This window comes from Pseudophryne corroboree, chromosome 1 (assembly GCF_028390025.1).
Source record: "Pseudophryne corroboree isolate aPseCor3 chromosome 1, aPseCor3.hap2, whole genome shotgun sequence".
Taxonomy (NCBI): domain Eukaryota; kingdom Metazoa; phylum Chordata; class Amphibia; order Anura; family Myobatrachidae; genus Pseudophryne; species Pseudophryne corroboree.
In genome coordinates, this window is record NC_086444.1 from 1,195,380,924 (window position 1) to 1,195,403,700 (window position 22,777).

Genomic DNA, 22,777 nt, shown 5'->3' on the forward strand with positions numbered 1-22,777 from the left:
CCATAGGGCTCGTCTAGCGGAAATCGCCATAGCATTGGCTCTGGAACCCAGTAGGCCAACGTCTCTCTGAGCATCTCTCATATATAGGACAGCATCTTTAATATGACCCAGGGTCAATAAAATGATTTCCTTATCCAGCGTATCTATATCAGCAGATAAGGTATCTGTCCACGCTGCTACCGCGCTACAAACCCAAGCCGACACTATCGCCGGTCTGAGTAAGGTACCAGTATGTGTGTAAATTGACCTCAAGGTAGTCTTCTGCCTGCGATCAGCAGGATCCTTGAGGGATGCCGTATCTTGAGATGGCAGCGCTACCTTTTTGGATAAGCGTGTCAACGCTTTGTCCACCCTTGGGGAGGATTCCCACCGAATCCTGTCCTTAACCGGGAAAGGATACGCCATAAGGATCCTTTTGGGAATCTGCAGTTTTTTGTCTGGAGATTCCCAAGCCTTTTCAAATAACTCGTTCAGTTCATGAGATGGGGGAAAGGTTACCTCAGGTTTCTTTTCCTTATACATACGTACCCTCGTGTCAGGGATAGAGGGGTCATCTGTGATATGCAAAACATCTTTTATTGCAATAATCATATAATGAATACTTTTAGCCAATTTTGGCTGTAACTTTACATCATTGTAGTCGACACTGGAGTCAGAATCCGTGTCGGTATCAGTGTCTACTACTTGGGATAGTGGGCGCTTTTGAGACCCAGAAGGTCCCTGCGACATGGTGAAAGGCAGGGCTTGACTCCCTGTGCATTCCCTGGACTCTGCTTCGTCCAATCTTTTGTGTAATAAATTCACATTTGCATTTAAAACATTCCACATATCCAACCAGTCAGGTGTCGGCGTTGCCGACGGAGACACCACACACATTTGCTCCACCTCCTCCCTGGAAGAGCCTTCCGCTTCAGACATGCCGACACACGCGTACCGACACCCCACACACTCAGGGAATTCTCTATCTGGAGACAGTTCCCCCACAAGGCCCTTAGGAGAGACAGAGAGAGCGTATGCCAGCACACACCCAGCGCCAATGACCCTGGAAAAAAATACCCAGATAGCGCTTTTATTATATTATATTCACTGCGCCAAATTATGTGCCCCCCCTCTTCTTTAAAACCCTCTGTCACCGTGTTAAGCAGGGGAGAGTCCGGGGAGCTTCCTCTCAGCGGTGTGCTGTGGAGAAAATGGCGCTGGTGAGTGCTGAGGGATCTAGCTCCGCCCCCTCAGCGGCGGGCTTCGGTCCTGCTCGATTCCTTTCAAAAAACTGGCGGGGGCTTCTAATATACAGTGCAGAGCCTATATATATACTTTATTGCCAGTCCCAGAGGTTTAAATTGCTGCCCAGGGCGCCCCCCCCCCCCTGCGCCCTGCACCCTTACAGTGCCTGCCGTGTGTGTTTTGTGTGGGAGCAATGGCGCGCAGCGTTACCTCAGTGAAGATCTGAAGTTTTCTGCCGCCTCTGAAGTCTTCTTTCTTCTCATATTCACCTGGCTTCTATCTTCCAGCTCTGTGAGGAGGACGGCGGCGCAGCTTCGGGACGAACAGCTAGGAAAGACCTGCGTTCCGACTCCCTCTGGAGCTAATGGTGTTCAGTAGCCTAAGAAGCAGAGCCTATCATTTAAGTAGGCCTGCTTCTCTCTCCTCAGTCCCACGATGCAGGGAGCCTGTTGCCAGCAGAACTCTCTGAAAATAAAAAACCTAACAAAAATTATTTCTTTCAGGAAACTCAGGAGAGCTCCCTGTAATGCACCCAGTCTCCTCTGGGCACAGTATCAAACTGAAGTCTGGAGGAGGAGCATAGAGGGAGGAGCCAGTGCACACCCATATCTAAAGTTCTTTATAGTGCCCATGTCTCCTGCGGAGCCCGTCTATTCCCCATGGTCCTTACGGAGTCCCCAGTATCCTCTAGGACGTAAGAGAAATATATTTTATTTCCTACTCATACACGTATTGTGTGACAATGTTGGTGAGATTAAACCGTAGTGTTCGATTATTATCTCTGACTCATACGTGTATTGTGTAACACTTTTTGTGGTACATTTTTGTACTAATTGTAGTGAGTGCTGTACCTCACTTAGTTCGTGTTTGTTGAAAGATATGGAGGACACTTAAGAGGAGAGGCATAGACGGCTTAATTCAGGGCATGTAAAATGAAAGAAAAAGTCAAAGTCGGATTAGTGCAATAATATAATATAACCAATAAAAATAGTTGTCTATGCATTAAAGACTGTCACCAATCCCCTCAATGATTAATTAAAAATTTTAAAATCAAACAAATTAAATTACTAATCAATCCTTCCTTCCACTGCATACATACTCTACCTCCCTTGGGCCCCTGATCTAGTTATTGATAAAGATCTGTGTCAGACCATTTTTACTGATTTTGGTTTAATTTTTTTCCCCAAAATTTACAAAGACAGCTAAAATCACATGATTTGGCATTTTTTGTTGTTCCTAGAGTACTATTATTATTAACCTCAATAACATTCATTTACAGACAATTTTTACCACAGTACAATGAAAAATATATATTGTACAATATATATTTTTAGATGCTGTAATCATCTGTACAGATTATTTTCAGCCTCAATGTAGGATCAGTTCCTGAAAGTTATGTTCGACCTGGAGAAGGTTCTGCTTCATCCAGCTTTACGCAAGGTATGTAGTACCATGTAAATGTTTTTTTTTTTACCAATATACATAAGTAATTTTTGGTATTAATTCAACATATTTACACTTTATTGCAGACATCCTGGCAAAGGGAGTGCAATCGCGCCGAGTCCTGGATGCGGTTCCCTTATATGGAATCCAAAACCTGCAAGATCCGATGCTGGGTGAAAACAATATTGTGATGTGGTCAAACTAGACTGGAAATGGATGTTGTTGAGTTTAATAATACTGTAGGAACAAAGGGGGTCATTCCGAGTTGATCGCTTGCTACTGTAGCTACTTTTTGCAGCGCTGCGATCAGATAGTCGCTGCCTATAGGGGAGTGTATTTTTGCTTTGCAAGTCTGCGAATGCCTGTGCAGCCAAGCTCTGCAAAAACATCTTGTGCAGTTTCTGAGTAGGTCTGAACTTATTCAGCCCTTGCCATCACTTCAGCCTGTCCGGTCCCGGAACTGACGTCAGACACCCGCCCTGCAAACGCTTGGACACGCCTGCGTTTTCCCAAACACTCCCAGAAAACGGTCAGTTGACACCCACATACGCCTTCTTCCTGTCAATCTTATTGCGATCGGCTGTGCGAATGGATTCTTCGTTAAATCCATCGCTCAGCAACGATCCGCTTTGTACCCGTACCACACGCCTGTGCATTGCGGTGTATACGCATGCGCAGTAGTGACCTGCTCACTGCGCTGCGAAAAACGGCAGTGTGCAAACAGGTCGGAATGACCCCCGAAAGCAGGCCCAAATTCTGTGATTTTAGCTGTTTTTATGATTTAAAACCAACCCAGATCCAAAACACGAAGGATATACAGATCCAAAACTAAACACAAATATATATATATATATATATATATATATATATATAAATGGGCTTTATTTTATATATAGTTTTATTGGGATCCGGTCTGAAGATCGACAGTGTCTAGGTCGACAATGTTTAGGTCGACCACTATAGGTCGACAGCCACTAGGTCGACATGGATGGAAGGTCGACAGGGTTTCTAGGTCGACATGTGCTAGGTCGACAGGTCTAAAGGTCGACATGAGTTTTTCACATTTTTTTATTTTATTTTTTCATACTTAACGATCCACGTGGACTACGATTGGAACGGTAAAGTGTGCCGAGCGAAGCGGTAGCAAAGTGAAGGCACCATGCCCGAAGCATGGCGAGCGAAGCGAGCCATGCGAGGGGACGCGGTGCACTAATTTGGGATCCCGGTCACTCTACAAAGAAAACGACACCAAAAAAAATAAAAATTCTCATGTCGACCTTTAGACCTGTCGACCTAGCACATGTCGACCTAGAAACCCTGTCGACCTTCCATCCATGTCGACCTAATGACTGTCGACCTATAGTGGTCGACATAAACATTGTCGACCTAGACACTGTCGATAAAACGAACCACACCCAGTTTTATTATGCTATGCAGGTTTATACTTCCTGTTGGAGACTGTTTAATGTATGATTATCTGTTATATGCTAATATTACTATTATTCTTATTTGAACTAGTAGCATCAAATCCAGAAGACGTTTCAAGCATTTGTCTTGGTAAATGAGCCTTGTCATATTCAGTTGCCCGGTATTATGGCGCTAGTGTACACGCGGTTACGGTGTATTTAGTTGCCTGTTCAAGGTAAAACGAGAATGAAATAAAGGAATTTACTGTCACGATTCTGTTGGCCTCCTGCTTTTTTCTCTCAAATGTTCTTTTTCTCTTCAAAAGCTTTCTTATGCTTCTCTGCTCCTTGAAATTAGACAAAAAAAGCCTTAAAGATCAGGATCTAAGTTGATCCTGGTTGTGAAGGGAAATTAAAATCCCAGCACAGATGGCTGCCAGGAATGGTACTGCATCAGCGCTGGGAGCTGGGGAGCCGGCCGCTGCGGCAACAGGCACTTTATAATAAGCAGTCGTACGGTCACCATACTTTCATGTGAACATGTTAAGGTTCTTGAAGTTGATTTGAATCATATGCATAAAAATTTGTTGTGTCCAAGGCCATTAACTGGATTTCCACCTGCATGCGAATGCCAGGCTGATCCGTACTTACTGTATTTCTCAGTCGAGCATCACATTCATTGGCGTAACTCCCAGACACATTGGAGTCACTGGCCGTCGGGCTCCAGCTGTCAAAGGGGCAATAAGAAAGAAAGAGCGAAGGGGCTGCTGAACTAGGACAGATCTTTTGCCACTCATTTCATAGTGAATTGCTACAGTACAAGTTCACAAACCCCCTTTGCAGAACCCTTCAGCTGAAGTGTCTTGAAATGTGACTGTGTTATAACTTATAACAGAACAAAGTGTGTACTGTAGTGAGCTACAGCTCTGCTGTTGTGTCTTATATGACAAAAGAAAGGAGAGCAGAAGTTGTTATAAGGAAATACACTATTATAATTAAAAAAAAATTTTTTGGGGGGGGGATGGGGTTAGAAAGCTTGGAGAGAGTTAAACTTACGCCCGTAGCTGCATCCAAGTAAATAATGATTTAGGGGTTAGCATTTTTGTTGGTATAAAGTCAAAGGTTAGGCAAATGGTGCTTTTGTCGCATTAGTGATGCAAATAAGGTGCAGATTCGGCACAAAACTGTGTGGTGGAACGCATCAGTTCAATTTGTTGATAGGTGTATGCGGAGACATCTGTACGTTAAAGCTTTAGTTTTGGGTGACAATCAATAAAATACATTATGGGGGGCACACAGAAAGGAAACACAAACAGGAGGGTGGCTGCAAAGTGTATTTGTGCCCGATTCACACCTGATCTGAGGCCTAGTAATTTCCTGTCATGAGGCCTAGTAATTTCCTGTCATGAGGCCTAGTACTTTCCTGATATGAGGCCTAGTAAATTTCTATCATGAGGCCTAGTAATTTAGTGTCATGAGGCCTAGTAAATTTCTGTCATGAGGCCTAGTAAATTTCCTGTCATGAGGCCTAGTAATTTCCTGTCATGAGGCCTAGTAACTTCCTGTCATGAGGCCTAATAATTTCTTTTTATGAGGCCTACTAGTCATCAGGTCTAGCAATGTATTATTACGAAGCCTACCGCTGCCGTTTCTTTTTATGAGGCCTAATAATGTCTTGTCCTGAGGCCTAGTAATGTATTGTTATGAGGCCTAGTAATATAATTTTATGAGGCTTAGCAATTTCCTCTCATGAGGCCTAGTAATTTCTTGTTATATTCTGGTTTCTATGTTATTAAGATCCACAACTGGGTCCTCCTAAAGTGGGATCTTTACCTCTCCCTGACACGAAGGATAGTAAAAGAGACTTTATTTTACCCTGCAGCCTCAAATGATTCACCACGCTTCTATATACTGCGTGTTATAATGCATTAAGAACATACAATCGCATTATCTTTCCGCAATAATTTAATTGTGACTCAACCGCGGGTGAAACTAGTTGTGTTTCCTAATGGGCCCTGGATGCCTTATTCCGACACACTGTTTGAAACCCATTTAATCCCAGCCATTAAAGGACACTTAAAGGCATTGTTTTATTCACAAATAGAAACATGTTGGTGGAATTACAGGAGGATATATATATTTGTTCTTCCACGTCCGTAAATTGAAGCTGTCAGCGTGGTGGTGTGTAATAAAGATTGCTGGCTAGTTAACTCATCTGTACTCCCTTAGATAATAGGAAGCCATTAGTGTGGCCGGTCATCATGACTGGTTTTAGTCAGCGATAATTGACCAGGATCCCAGCAAACAAGCGTTTTCCTCGTGCAACGCTCAGTATGACGGTTAAGTCAATGATAAGAAACCCACAGGTGTTGTTAGCAGATCTGCTTTTTTTTCACTGAGAATCGAGTATGTGCCTAATGTCTTTTTCCAGATTGCTAAGACACCGCAGTGTTTCTCGTGCATTAACATGGATTTATCGGGTGGGCTTAGTCATTTCCCCAGCAGCAATTTAACCGTCTCCTCACTGCAGCTGATCACGTCTCTTTCCCCTTTTGTCATTGCATTAATCTTGAACGTGTAATCATGAGGTTCCTTGTCTGAGGTAAATTTACTCTGAACTCCTCGCGCCCAGCTTCCCTGACACCCTAGGAATAGGGGCGACTGCACGTAAGGAAGGCTGGCAAGGCCACAAAATCAAAGACACCCTTTTAACGTACTGTGTGCAAGGGTTGCGCTTGTCTGTAAGAGTTCTGCGTTCCCCAGTAGGCCGGCGTATTCACTGCAGTTCCTCTGTCTACTGGTAGAAAAAGGAATGTGCGGATTAATATCACACCCATACTGGCCTATAGATGTGGATGAATTATGCAGACATATATTGCTTATTATATATAAATAAGTCTGTGGACACATAATCCCTGGACTCTTGCAGCGGCAATTATTGTACATGGAGAATAACTGTGGCCTGCAAACTTAGGTGGGGTCAGTTGCTTATTTGGCAATAGATAGAAGAAAAAAGTGATAATAGTTCACTGTGGCATCTATTAGGCACCAAATGTAGGTAAGTTCTATGTCGGTTATTGCTCGTTGCCTAAAAATTTGGTGGTTGGGGGTTTTAACTGTATCGTGGGGATGAGGCTTAATATCTCGAGCACTGTGAGCCATAGTGTAGAGACAGGATGTGTTGATGCGATGTCTGTATGTATGTGTATTTCTGTTTTTTTTGTCAGTGTGTGTGTGTGTGTGTGTGTGTGTGTGTGTGTGTGTGTGTGTGTGTGTGTGTGTGTGTCACAGGGGATAGATGGCATCAGGCAGCAAGTAACTCCTTTGTAGAGCAGCAGCTGTCTGACTTGAGAAGATGTGGCAATATGTTATAATGTAATAGAATATACTATTCAAGGTTTGATCCTAATTGGTTCTAGCCCTCTTTCTACGTATGCATTAATAAGGAAAGGTAACTCTAGAATGATAATAAAATATGCAAGAAATTATAAGATCTAGGGTCTATTCATTAATATGCAACATTAGTCTGATGTCTGTGGAGCGCTTAGGTGGGGAAGGTGGCTGGACATTGCTGGACCTCCTCACCTCTGTGGCCTCAACCCCTATTCACAGCGAGGTTCTGCCAGGAAGGATAGTCTTGCTTGTTTCCCATAGAGGTGTGAGTCAGGGCCATCGTAACCTATAGCCACACTGCAGAGCCGGCCCTAACCAATATGATGCCCTAGGCAAGATTTTGGCTGGTGCCCCCTAGCACCACTGCTAGTTCCGCCTCTGACCCTGCACCCCTTTCCCAGCACCATCACCCTCCACCCATAGTAGTCCTTTTTTTTTTTCTTTCTACCCCCTGTAATTTAAATAAGAACAGTGTGCACATTCGGCACACAGCCCAAAAAGGTATGTGTTTTTGCTGGCAAGGGGCATGGCCACACAATAGTACTCCCTATTCAATTTATGCCTCGCAGTAGTGTAACTTTATTCACAATTTATTATACGATAGTGTCCCTTATTCACATTACATCACACAGTAGTACCACTTTACCTTATATACGTTACTCCTCACAGTAGTGCCCCTCATTCACATAACATCATACTGAATTGCTCCTTATTCACATTACACCACACCATATTGCTCCTTATTCACATTACACCACACCATATTGCTCTTTATTCACATTAGACCACACAGTAGTGCCCTTTCTATACGTTACACCACACAGTAGAGCACCTTATACACATAATGCCACACATTGGTAATGCATTTATACACATAATACCACACAGTAATGCCCCTTACACATATGACACACATTATTAATGTCCTTATAAACATAATGACACATATAGTTCCTGGTGTGAGTCAATTGGCAGCTCTGCTAACGTCGGGTGCCTATTTTTTTTATGACAATGCATCTTATTTGCATTGCTATGTGGCTAGGATGCACAAGCAGCTTCTGCTGATTAAAATGATATGCAGCATGTCTTTATTCTGTGTGAGACTGTGGCTGTACCTGCATACGAAATGCTACATACAGAATATAGGCATGCCGCATATCATTTTAATCAGCAGAAGATGCTTGTGCCCCCAGGCATACCAGATGCCCTAGGCAATTGCCTAGTTTGCCTATGCCTAAGGCCGGCTCTGCCACACTGGGCAGGTGCCTGGGGCCCAACAATTCTAGGAGCCTCCGAGCAGGGATGGGTGGTGGTCACACAATTAGAGCAGTGAGGCAGCACTCTCTAATGCCCCCCAGGCTGTGCCGTATCTCCACATGCTTCCAGACAGTGAAAGCCTGTTGGTTGGTGCAGGGCCGGTGCTAGGGTGTTCGGCGCCCTCCTGCAAACTATAAATTTTCGCCCTCCCTCCCATACAAAAGGGGTGTGATCTCACAAGGAAGAGTTGTGACCACACAATAGTACCCACATTTCAAATTACACCACACAGTAGCATAATCTTATTCACACTACAAGTAGTGTTCCTTATTCACATTTCAACAGACAGTAGTGACCCTTACTCACGTTAGACTACACAGTACTAGTACTCCTTATACACGATGCCACTTACACATAATCCCCACAGTAGTGCCTAGGGTGGCCAGATCATCCCTTTAATCCTGGAGACCTATGAATAATGCAGGTTCTGTGGCTGATTAAATTTAAGCCTGCATTCCACCTGGTTCTAATCAGCCACAAATCACAGGTCTCCAGGATTAAAGGGATGATCTGGCAACCCTAGTAGTGCCCCTTATACTTGCAATAACCCACAGTAGTAGTGCCTCTTAAACGTAATGGCCATGGGAAGGAGGGGGTGCAATGATGTGTGGGGCCTAGGAACATGTGCACACAGGAGCATGCCAAGACAAAGGCCTGCACCGCCTTCCCCCTCCGACGCTCACCTGCATTCAGTGCCTCTGAGGTACGGACTCACTGGTGGTGGCTGCTGCTGATCTCCAGCCGAGCCTGGCTGCTGCTGGTTGGGGGCATGCGCTGAGCGGCAGCTGCTCAGCAAATACATGCAGGAAGGAGCGGGGGAGCAGGCCGAGCTCAGCACTCAGTGGCAGGGCCGGATTAAGCTTTCAGGGGGCCCAGGTCATATAAAACAGGGAGCCCTTCCCATCTTGTAAACGCAGCCCACTAGCTGTTCCCGGAGTGTGTGACTCCTTTCCCTGCACCTCCATCAGGCAGCAGTGGGGAGGAAGCTGAAGCCTTCTTTTGGGCAGCATACAAGCCTGGCAGCAGAAATCTGAAGGCAGGGTACATGATTTGTGCCTGTGTTGTACTTGTGTTGTACATAAGATTTTTATTTATTGTCCCATATTGCATATGGATACAGAATGGGCTGTTTCACAAAGCCTTGTTAAATTATTTTAATATACAGTATTATTAATTCTGAAATTTAATCCAGGGCTGACTACTCCCAATGAAAGGATGTCCAAGGATAACCCCCTTCAATAAAAGAGACATTTAAAATGACACCTCAGATCTGTGGGGCGGCCCAATACGTCTACTCACCCTCCTCCACTTACTACTGCTGTGCCACGCTCCCTTCCATCTCTGGCAGCGGCTCTGCGAGCACACTTTCACTGCAATGAAACATGATTGGTGGATAGCACTAGCCATCCACCAATCACTGATATGATACTCTCATGACTGTGATTGGTGGATGATCGGTGCCATCCACCAATCAACACTGCTAGCACCCGGCGATGTGAATGTGGACATTGACAATGACTGGCCCGGGTGTCTGCGGTGCCCTCCTCTCTCTAGCTGCCGCTTCCAGCAAGGAGGAGGTAGAGAGGGGGAGCCGTTCTTCATGTTGCCAGCGCCGCTGACCGCTGTACAGCGTGACAGGCAGGCGCAGCGGCAGCAACAGCAGGGTTGTTGCAGAGCGGGGAGAGCGCCTCTCCAGGTCAGCGCCTCCCTGCATTGCGGACCCTGCTGAGCGGTTAGCGCCGGCACTGGGTTGGTGGATGGCTGGAGCTATCCACCAATCAGAGTACTGACAGCCACTCACTGTCTGGAAGTATGTGGAGATACGGCACAGGTCCACAGAAGGGGGGTGTCGTGATATTTTTTAATTGGTTCCTGTGAATGGGTGGGGTCCCCAGTGCACGGTTTTAAGACGGCCCAGGCTTTCCTCCCTTTCATACTCAGTGTTCCTACCTACAATCTGAATTTTATTCCTTTTCTTAAATAACAATCACAGGTACTGTTACATTGTATGACTTAATTGTAGCTGAGCAGAAATGCAGAATAACAATCTCCAATTACAGGAAAACAATATCTATAAATTAACTCATTTGCAGTATAATTGCCTTTTCCTGAATAAGAATAGTTTTTTTTTCAGTCTGTTCATTCATATACAGCAGAGGGGTAAGTGATTTGATTAGTGGGACATTTTCCAATAAAGATATTATATGAGTTGGGTAAGTTTACTCACCCACTATAGCATAACTTAGAAACGCAATATGAGGAAACGGACAGATACTGGGTTCCTGTAAATCATTAATATTAACATTTAAGAGTGTAAAAGGGAAGGGAATAATACATGTAATGTTACGGAAAGGGGAATGTATTTGGACTCGGAAGCTTGACCTGGAAATAAACATAAAGAAGATAAAAAGTTGCTCGACTCACACTTCCATATGGGTGTGAAAGTCCACCCCTCAACCCTAGTCATTCTACTAGTCACCATATACTGCCCATTTTAGAGACATAAAAAGGGTGGATTCAATTTGGTGCGACAGACATGGTTTGCCATTCTGTATCAGTAAATTGCGTCCTTCTACATCACAAGCTTTACCTTGCACCCCATAGAGATGTAGGGACTACCGTGACTGGCTGACATGCACAGCAGGGCACTGCGGCATAGACCGGTGGAACATTTCCAGCAACTGAAAACACCTCAATCATTCTGTGGTCAAGAAATGCAAAGTGTAGAATGAGTATGGCCGTATACAGTAAAATATAATATAAATAAAGGCAACATTGTAAAGGCTGAGCGGGTGGCATTTCATAGCCAACAAGGCTAATTACTCACAAGCCACACAAGTCCGAACCATTCTCATCAGCCTTGGAATTCCCCCCCACCCCCAACATCTCCCATTCATTCTAAGGCCCCAGACATTTTATGCGGCATGCACTAAGGGATGACACACAGAACTTTCTCTTGTAAAAAAAAAAAAAAAATACTGCAGAAGATGTGACAGGTTTTTTTTTTATTTTTTTGCATTTCAATGACAAACTTCCTTCTCACACAAAGTCATCTGTAATTCTGCAGCCGGCGTTGCTGGATTTTTATTTGGTGCTAAAAGTGTTGAAAGTGTGATGTTGGATCTCTCAGGCGCTGCGACGATGACCTAACTGACAATGATTAAAGAAACAAGGGCCCTCATTCCGAGTTGTTCGCTCGGTATTTTTCATCGCATCGCAGTGAAATTCCGCTTAGTACGCATGCGCAATGTTCGCACTGCGACTGCGCCAAGTAACTTTGCTATGTAGAAAGTAATTTTACTCACGGCTTTTTCATCGCTCCGGCGAACGTAATGTGATTGACAGGAAATGGGTGTTACTGGGCGGAAACACAGCGTTTCAGGGGCGTGTGGCTGAAAACGCTACCGTTTCCGGAAAAAACGCAGGAGTGGCCGGAGAAACGGTGGGAGTGCCTGGGCGAACGCTGGGTGTGTTTGTGACGTCAACCAGGAACGACAAGCACTGAACTGATCGCACAGGCAGAGTAAGTCTGAAGCTACTCTGAAACTGCTAAGTAGTTAGTAATCGCAATATTGCGAATACATCGGTCGCAATTTTAAGAAGCTAAGATTCACTCCCAGTAGGCGGCGGCTTAGCGTGTGTAACTCTGCTAAATTCGCCTTGCGACCGATCAACTCGGAATGAGGGCCAAAGTTCTGTTGCCTGTGTAATAGGGAAAATAAGGCTAGGAAGGAACCAGGTAAAAATATTCATCGTTAAGGATGATTAAAAACCAGCTGGGTCAGAATAGCCTTTAACTGCAAGTCATCGATGACACAGAAGGAACACTTTGTTTATTAGTAAATACTGTATGTATGTATGTATGTATGTGCTATATAAACTCCGGGTAACTTATGGTGCTATTTATGAAAGGTGGGATCGCTGTTACCCAACGAGGATGGGAGGGCAGGTCTTTACAGACATGATTCATTATGCTGGAGAATAGAGGTGCTGTAAGACCTCACCCAGATGATTGGCCGCGGTGGTTCCATAGGTCTGAACAATTATTATAAGATTGGAACCCGTATGCTCAGTGCTAACTGTGCTTTCCGCACTAGTTTGGGGGCAGAAGGAATTTTGGATAATAGAGAGGAATGACTTTTCAAGGCTCAAATCAGCTGAAGAATTACCCTGCATTATACAACAAAGAGGGTCACTCCGACCCAATCGCACACTGCGGTTCATCGCTGTGGTGCAAACGGGTCCGAAATGCGCACGCGCTTTGTTGGCCAGCGGCAGCCGTCGCTGGGCAACGACCAGAAGGAAGAAGAAAGTGATCGCTAGCGCGATCGCAAGAAGATTGACAGCGGGGAGGCATTCCGGGGCGGATGTTCACCATTTTCCGGGCATGGAGATCCGAACGCAGGCGTTTGGAGGGCGGTTGTCTGATGTCAATTCCGGGACCTTCATCGCTGGATCCATCACACAGGCTGAGTAGGTGCAGGGCTGGTCTTGTTTTGCAGGAAACTTTTTTAGCATAGCAGGGCTGCACAAGCGATCGCATCCCTGCTATGCAGATATACACTCCCCCATAGGCGGCGTCTAGTTGATCGCACGAGCAGCAAAAAGTTGCTACGTGCGATCAGCTCGGAATGACCCCAATAGCCTTTAACGGGTCAGTGCTTTTCATCAATGATGCTTTATTTGGCAAAACAGCAGTCACATGGTTCCAGCATGTGTGGGGCCTCCTCTTTTTTATTGGAGCAGCTGCATGTGACATCACGCAGCCGCGCCAAAAACGGTCCCGCCCCATCCCCGTTCGCCCTGCCTCTCTTTCCCCAATGTTCCGTTTCCGCCCCGAACACGCTCACCGCTGTCAATCACATTGCGGTTGCATGTTTATTTCTAAACAAACATACTGAGACTTGTAGTTCCACACAGAAAAAAGAGAAAATGCTAAACAGAATAATCATAATAAACTCTGCACTATAACAATTAAGGTACTTAGCATAATTCTGGTCAAAATTATGCTAATCACCTGAAATTTATCCTCCTGTGTTATATTGCAGAGTTTATTATAATTATTCTGATTAACAGGGTTTAGTATTTAGAGTGCGCACTTGCATTTTCTTTTCTTTTTTTTTCTGTGTGAGCTTTTTGCCCGGTCTGATATTTTTGGTATAGGGCCTTTCCAAGCAGCAGCAACATTATATTAGGAGCGGACATCAGACCGATGGTTAGCAAGCGTCAACGTGAGATCCAGTGAAGATGATTTTGCCATGCAGTGCCAGAATTGTGATGGTTGCAACATCACAGGTTCCTTTCCGATATCTGCTTTCCAATGGCTGCTGAAGTCAAACCTGTTGCTTTCACCAAGAAGGACAAACTCTGCATCCATAGCAGAGCTTCTTTGTGCATGTGCATATTAAAGCTGTCAACTGAGCATACCATCGATGGTCAACAGGCGATGGTTACGTTCCCTCGCAAGGCATGCTACAATGGTGAGAATGCTGCAATTATTAAAAGGCGCCCTTCGGGTGGCCATCCCTACATTGTATGACAGTCCTGTTGCATCAATATATCCCTTACAGCATTATAAAATCAGGACACAAATAAACACGTAGCATGATCTGTTCAACCAGGACTCACCCAAACCACGGCCACATTATCACAGGGCCACGTCCCTTTCAAGGAGCGCGGCCCAGGAAAGTCCCGTAAAGATGAGGACTGTTGGGAAGTACACGTTATCACTAGGGTAAGTCTATGAGCTATTTTTTTTTTTTGTTAGAGAATTATCACACCTCAGTAAGACTGACAGGGAGGAGAAAAAGTTGCTGGCAGTCCCAATACCAACACCGGCATCCCGATCTTTGAAATCCCAACAGGGGTGAGGTAAGTATGTTCCCCCTACCCCTTAACCCTCCCTTCCTGCTGCCTAACCCTAACCTCCCCTCTGAATGCCTAACCTTAACCCCCCCCCCACCCTCGCAGCCCAACCTTAACACCCCCCCCCCCCTCCCCCTCCACCGCAGCCTAACCCTCCCAGATGGCACCTAAACCTAAAACCTTCCCCCCAACCCTAACCTACCCGTTATACTTATAGTTGGTGGCTGTCGGGATTCTGGAGCCGGCATTCTGACGGCTGTCTGGATTGCGGCGTTGGTATTGACTGTCTGGATTGCAGCGTCGGTATTCCGACTGCCGGGTGTCCTGTAATACACCTTTTATGTAACAGCAGGGAGCAGATTGTGGGCACAGGGCATACAGTACCTGTCTCCTCTCCCGGAATGTTTGGGAGACTCCTGAATGAAATCCCGGGAGAGCAGTGAGTTCCAGCAAACTGCTGACCCCCGCACCATGATGGCGCACATAGTGGAACTGCATCATGGGGTGAGGATAACGACAATCACATTACCACACCCCAGCACTTGCCACCTGGCTCCAAAAATAGGCGCGCTATCTATAAGGTGATTCCTCATTTCCAGGTGCGCTTCACCTACTGTCAGAGTAATATGTATTCCAGCACAACAAGGCACATAAATTACTGTCACTGTTTGTATGTGTGTACAGTATATATATATATATATATATATATATATAGTAGATATATATGCATACACCCACACATGCAATTCTAAGCCAATTACTGGGTGCAATTAGCCAGCACGGTCCCGTGTCTTGCAGCAGCGGCACTGGAGCATTGCAGTCTTAATGCGACCCTGTAGATACATGAATTTAGAGTACTCCGCCTGGGGTCCCTGGCACCCCTGCTGTATGATTGCTAACCCGTCCAGAACCCAGAGGACCAGCATCACAGCGAAAATTCATACCGGTCCCCCAGGTGCAGAGGAGATTAATAGAACATCTCGGTGACAGCAGAACTAGCGATAAAACTGTGAATGCTGCAAATTGTAAGAAAGAAGACACAGACACTTATGTGCGACAGTAAATAGTCTATGGGATGTACAAGTTCAGTCGGTGGTGGTGGTGGGGAGAGGTAGGATCCTGCACCCCCCATGGAGCACGTCTGTTCGGTGCAGGGCTGAGCGGCTGCTGCGCTCTGTCACATAGAAGACTGCAGTGCTCCCCGGCACGTTTTCAGCCGGGCCAGGGAAAGAGGGGAGTTCAGTGGGACACCATGCAGGAAAGAATAAACAGACGGCAAGGCACGGACATTGAGCAATCAATGACGACTGGAGAGCAGGAGAGCAAGGCAGAGCCCACTTCATCTCCTTACTGCGCAGCCACACACACACACACACACACACACACACACACACGCACACACACGCACAGCGCTGACTGCGAATTAGCACAGTTCTGATGGTATCAGCAATCTTTGAAGATATTCTATAATTGAAAACCTCCGCCAACATTTCCCTGTCAATAGTGTTGGACACTGTCTCCAAAGTGAGTAAGATTTACACAGGGGCTGTAATTCACGGTCGCCAGTGACCCCCACCCACTCACCCACCCCCCTCCCATCTTGCTCTCTTCAGCCCCCCTCCCTCCATCCCTTTTTATAATTAAATACACATCAAAGCAGCCAGGTTAATAGCATTGTGTGATAAATAAATAGAACTGGATGAAAAATGGACCTCGGTACAAATGAGTTTTTTTTTTTTTCTTTCCTGTTTTATTTTATTTTTTCCCCCATTGCAAAACTAAAAGCACAGAGCTCCTCCTGACCTGGCTGCTGCATCTGCATGTGCGGTCGCTGGGCTGGCAAACCACATTCACGTAATCTCCATGTGTACAGGTGCAGCATTGCCATACAGGGCTAATCATGTTACCCGGCTATAGCCAATACCCGTCCAGCCTGCACCATTCCTGCACTCCACATAGCAATATACTACAGGTATCACACTGTGCCCAGCAATGCAGAACAAATGCAACATGCAATACCAGCAATAAGTCAGATAAGTTTGTGTCTGTATATGTATGTATATATATATATATATATATATATATATATATATGCGTGCGTGGTTTTAAAAATTATATATATATACAGTTCTTATATACGTATGTACTGTGTATATATATATATATATATATATACACGCACACACAGACATATATATATATATATATATATATATATATATGTATGTGTGATTTTAGAAATATATACACACACACACATATATATATCATTATCTATATATATATATATATATATATAAACATATACCTATTTGTATAACTGTATAAAAAAAGACATATAAATCTTTATACATACATATGTTTATATAAAGTGTATATATATATATATACATACACATAGTATATATATATATATATATATATACATAGTGTGTATGTATATATATATATATATATATATATATATATATACATAGTGTATATATATATATATATATATAGTGTGTATATATATATATATATATATATATGTGTGTGTGTGTGTGTATAACCTCCGCATATACATACATATGCAGTTGGCCCAGAAGTGCATCAATACCAGCACACACACACAACACACAACATAGAGTAGACAGACAGCACATGTAAGGATAAGCTACATAACACAAAAGCAGCACAGCACCAATAACAGGAATCTAACACATCTTCTGTCTCTTCGCTCTTAATGTTGCTGGTTTTTCTAGGCAATGAACGAAGATGCTTAAAGCATTTTCCATTTCATCAGTAAGGAACATATATTACTTTACTGGTTCACTAAAATGTTGGTTTAATGCCCACCCCTTTCCATCTGCCCATGTCTGAGATTCTCAGCGCGAGCAGCCTACAATCATGACTAGCTTACGACACACAGTGAGCACTGGCTGCCTCTGCATGCCCTGGTAACATACTGCTCCGGCTGAAGGGAAGGGATCCTACGCTGGCTGCCTTTTTCTCCAGCTCTGCTTTAAGCATTGGCGAACAAAACCAAGGAAGAAGAAAAGAGAAGAGAGAAAAGAGAAGAAGAAGAAAAAAAAAAAAAGATCATGCATCTATCGTTATCCGGCCAGTGATTTGCAATCGGCAGAGCAGAGAATTGTTGTCGTTGGGGTTGGTTTTTCTTTTTGTGGATTGGTGCTTTGGTGAATAGTTCCTTTCAGATGATGAACATTAAGCAGCTAGCCAGATGCCGCGTCGCCCTTAGCAAAGACTTTGGAGTTCTTTCCGGAATGTCACGACAATAACCGCAGAGGAAAAAGGACGGGCAGCAAAGGAGCGGATCGGGGTTCCTTGTTGTGTAACTCGAAGGTCCTACAAGTCAGCTGGAAAAGGAAAGGTAACCGGACCCCCCCAACCCCCCCTTCTCCTTCTCCCTTTCGGCTCATTGAGAAGAAGCAAAGGGGGACATTGTACGCCTGCCAGCGTTGAACAAGCTGAAAGCTACTGTATTAGTAGCACAGAGGGGTCTTTTAGCCCTGCATATAATTAGCCAAAACACAAAGGCAGCCGCTGAATGGAGCTTGTCACTCTCTGGAGAAGGGTGGGTAAGACACTTTTTTAATTAAATTCTTTCATGAAGAAAGATATTTTTTCCTGCCGTTATTTTTCTTCTGCAGCCCTTACCATGAATAAAATCCACTCACCTTCTAATTTGCATCAACTTTAATGCTGCCAATACTGTGCATGCCCTAAGCTCTACTGCCTGCCTGCACTTCCATTGACATATGACATGTATTTTATTCAAATATGATGTAGAAGTCAGGGACGATTTCAATGGACATTCTCAAGAAAATTTGGAACCGTGTTTGCTAATGGATTTCCTTCTTATTGGCCTCTGTTTAAACTGGATGCTGAGAAAGCCCCCTGGGATAATACTGTGTGCGCTGGGCATATTTGTTAAAATGCTTCCCCTCGTGAGCAGCGGCTGTCCGAGAGTGTGCCGTTGCGAGGGCAGGTTTTTGTACTGCGAGTCACAGAATGTCACGGAGCTGCCTCACAACCTGTCGGGCCTGATGGGCTTGTCCCTGCGGTACAACAGCATCGCCGAGCTGCAGGACGGACAGTTCACGGGGTTAATTCAGCTCACGTGGCTCTATCTGGATCACAACCACATAGACACGGTGGAGGGGAATGCCTTTCAGAAACTGCGCAGAGTCAAAGAGCTGACACTCAGTTCCAACAAAATCACACAACTGGCCAACCACACTTTCCGACCCATGCCAAACCTGCGCAGCTTGGACCTATCGAACAATGACCTACAGTCCCTGGCCCCGGATTTGTTCCACGGGCTGCGCAAGCTGACGAGTTTACAGATGCGCTACAATGCCATCAAGTTTGTGCCAGTCAGGATCTTCCAGGACTGTCGCAGCCTGGAGTTTTTGGACTTGGGATACAATCAGTTGAAGAGCCTGGCTCGTAACTCTTTCGCCGGCCTGTTCAAGCTCGCCGAGCTCCACCTGGAGCACAATGACTTGGTCAAGGTGAATTTAGCTCATTTTCCCAGGCTCCTCTCGTTGCACTCCCTCTTCATGAGGAAGAACAAAGTCACCCTCGTGGTTAACTCTTTGGACTGGGTGTGGAAACTAACCAAAATGGACCTCTCCGGTAACGATATCGAGTACATGGAGCCCCATGTTTTTGAAAGCGTACCTCACCTGGAATCTCTGCAGCTGGATTCCAACCGCCTAACCTACATTGACCCCAGAATCCTCAACTCCTGGAAATCTCTTACCAGCATCACCCTGGCCGGCAACAGCTGGGACTGCGGGCGCAACGTCTGCGCCTTGGCCTCCTGGCTGAGCGGCTTCAAAGGGCGCTTCGATGGCAATATGTTGTGCACCACACCAGAGTATGCCCAAGGAGAGGATGTTCTAGATGCTGTCTATGCCTTCCACTTATGTGAGGACCCCACAGACCCGACTAGCGCTAATGCCATTTCCACAGCGCTCAACAACAGCGACAAAAACGCCCACCATGGCCCCACCATGACCACCACCATCTATGATGTGCAGGATACAGAAGGGGAAAAAACAACGGAGAACCTAGTGGCCACCATTCCCAGTGAGCACCCTGAGAATACCGTCCAGATACATAAGGTAGTCACGGGGACCATGGCATTAATTTTCTCCTTCCTAATAGTGGTTTTGATGTTGTACGTTTCTTGGAAATGTTTCCCAGCTAGCCTCAGACAGCTGAGACAGTGCTTTGTGACACAACGTCGGAAGCAAAAGCAGAAACAGACAATGCATCAAATGGCAACAATGTCTGCCCAGGAATACTATGTTGATTACAAACCCAACCACATCGAAGGGGCCCTGGTGATCATTAACGAATATGGCTCTTGTTCATGTCACCAACCACCTGCCAGGGAATGTGAGGTGTGATCTTATCTTCCACCTGGGGAATTAAACGTTGTGCAACCAAACGACAATGGCAGAGAGACAAGCTGAAGGAATTGTTTGCGTTCTCTGACGCCCCCTCCTGACGGACACAGAGGGATCTATCGGAGAGACTTGACATTTTAGCTTTATCGTGTCTTAAAACCTTCAGGACGGTCAGCCGTTTAAAAACGAAAAAAAAATAAAAAAAAAAAAAATAAAATCTAAAATTGGTACGAAGATTTGTCTATATTCAGGAGTGTTTTTAAAAAAACAAAAACAAAGGTACCCCATTGATTTTTTTTTGTAAAAACTATGATGTTTAAAGAGAAAAAATTAAAATAAAATAGCATTTACAATATTTGCAGAATGGTGTATGCTAAATGGTGTTGTGCAAGTAAGATTCTCCTTCCCTGTTGCATCTGCAGTTTCTCGGAGATGTGGTGCCCCAGCAACAGGAAGACACACCAGCCTTGATTTAGCAATAGCTGGATCAATGGCTGATAGACCTTAATGGCTCGCACTGCCATAAATTGTATATTATTTCCAGTGCAGCTGGCAACGTGAGCACTGCAGATAGGGAAGGGAATGTAAACTTCTAGACTGGTCTTGGCTTGGCGATGGCTTTCAGCAGGAGGAGTATATGCTCCCAGAGACAGTATATGGAATATTTCATTCACCTGTTGGAATCTAGAGAATCTGAGAGAAAAGAGCATCTAGCCGTGTTACGTTTGTGCAATGGCTGTCAGCTGCAGATTGCAGCAAATGTGAAAGAGGTTGATGTTATTAGAAAACGAAAAAAAAAGTAATTGCCAGTCAATAGGCTCCATGGCTTAATCGTTGCTATAGGTTCTGCAGGGATTATATGCTCTGTATGCTATCAGGAAAAAATGTGTTGTGTTAATGCCAAAATAAGGTGAGGTTATGGAGCATGGTGCAATTGCACTAGGCTAGTGTGCAAAGTGGTGACAGCAGAATGTAAGCTGATTTTTTTGTGATGAAAGCTCAGTATTGTCCTGCAGCATGAAGAGAATGAGGCAGAGTAGTCAGTGCTGAGGATCCACATGTGGTCACCTGTAGACAAGCAGGAAAATATAGAAGCAAGGTGTATTTAGCCGGCAGTCGTCCACGATGCATCAAACGCAGCACTAACTGCACGCACAATTAATACCTGCAACACGACAGGCAGTTATAGATTGCTCTCCCTGCCCAGTTTATATATGCAACTAAGGGGAATGCACAAAGACATAACATATAACGCTCAGAGCTAAGAGTAAGGAGACATGTCTCTCTCCAGATGCTATGGACAGGGCCTGCTGGGACTAGTAGTTCCACAACAGCTAGAAGATCACATCAGCAATTAAATAGCTAATTTTCCTGAATACAGTTGAGATAAATGTGTGCTTTATAGATATAGATATATATATATATATATATATATATATATATATATATATATATATACATACAGTATAAGCATATAAGCTGGGGTGTCCGTCTGCCTCTAGAACAAGCATCATCTTTTGGATCAGACAATGTCTTTAATTTCTATGTTCCTATGGCAACCACATCAAGTTCAGATATGACATAAAATGATGTAGGTGCGCTACTACGACAAAGATAAATATATATCTGATGTCTGTTGCTAATCACGTAGGATTTCAGCATGCAAATAAAGTAGGGATACATTAGTAATCTTGTCAGGGAACCCGTATCCATTCCCCGTACCGGGAGCACTGTCATGCATGGCTCAAAACAATCTGTTGCAGACCCACCCAGGCAATGGGGAAGGAAGGGGTTAATGTCCAATTCCCTTTCCCATGAAGGGTTAATTCCCCCCCTTCCCCTTTTTGGGTCTCACTTATCCATAATTGTGAGGCGTTCATTTTTGTATACTAAGGTCAGGATTTTATTATCAATACTATTAATATCATCTATTTCTGGTTAACCAGGTGCATCATGATACAACGGATGTGATTCTCATCAATGAATATTTCAATATCCCCCCCCCTTGTTGATCAAACTTGCTGCAGAGCCATCTGAAAACGTAATTAGCCTGTATATAATTATGCTGGATGAGAGGCTTAGAGGAGTTTGGAGAAAGTGGAAGGGGAATGGAATACAGATGTTTCTCACCCGTCTTCCTGACAAAATGATTTGTGTGGCGTTGCTGCTTGCGGCTGTTGTACCGTAGAATGGGGCTTTTTTGGATGGATAAATTCATTTTGGCCATTTGGTTACTTATATAACATTATGTGACAAATTTCGAACATGTGTTTTATTGGTTTATTAAGATTGATTTATTTTTCTGTCCTTTCTGCCTAATCTCTGCTGCCCCCCCCCTTCCCCCCTTCCCCCTAGAAGGACTGTTTGCCGTTTTATACCTTCCAATGTGATCCATTTAGTTAACCCATTACATCCTAGCCTGCTGTCTATTCCCAAATGTTTTCCAACTGCAGTAGCCCTTATTGAATGACAGTAATAAGGAATAACCTGAGGCTAAGCAGCACAACTTTCAAAATCCAATAAAGGTTACTGCGGTGGAGCAAAGCCTTGCTTGCAGGTGGCTTTTTTGGTTTTCCAGCAATGGTGGAACTACAAATCCCAGCACACCCTGACGGAGAGAGAGAGAGAGGCTGATATGGAGGGCAAGAGGCTGTTGAGCACAGATATAGGGGGTGGAATTAGTCAGGCTGAAAGATGGGGTCTATTTAC

General features: G+C 44.6%; 2 protein-coding genes across 6 annotated transcripts in view; one reads left to right on the plus strand and one right to left on the minus strand.

Moving 5' to 3' along the window:
• CTNNA2 (catenin alpha 2) overlaps positions 1-22,777 on the minus strand; it is a 2,737,142-nt gene that overhangs the window by 1,001,885 nt on the left and 1,712,480 nt on the right. The gene's annotated exons all lie outside the window — the stretch shown is intronic.
• Positions 17,398-20,423, plus strand: LRRTM1 (leucine rich repeat transmembrane neuronal 1). The gene has a single exon (XM_063925311.1). The coding sequence runs from the start codon at positions 18,410-18,412 to the stop codon at positions 20,066-20,068; it is 1,659 nt and encodes a 552-aa protein (XP_063781381.1). The 5' UTR covers positions 17,398-18,409; the 3' UTR covers positions 20,069-20,423.

What these genes read in the sequence shown, in the direction of transcription:
- LRRTM1 (XM_063925311.1), top strand. Translation starts at nt 18,410, where the DNA reads ATGACATGTATTTTATTCAAATATGATGTAGAAGTCAGGGACGATTTC.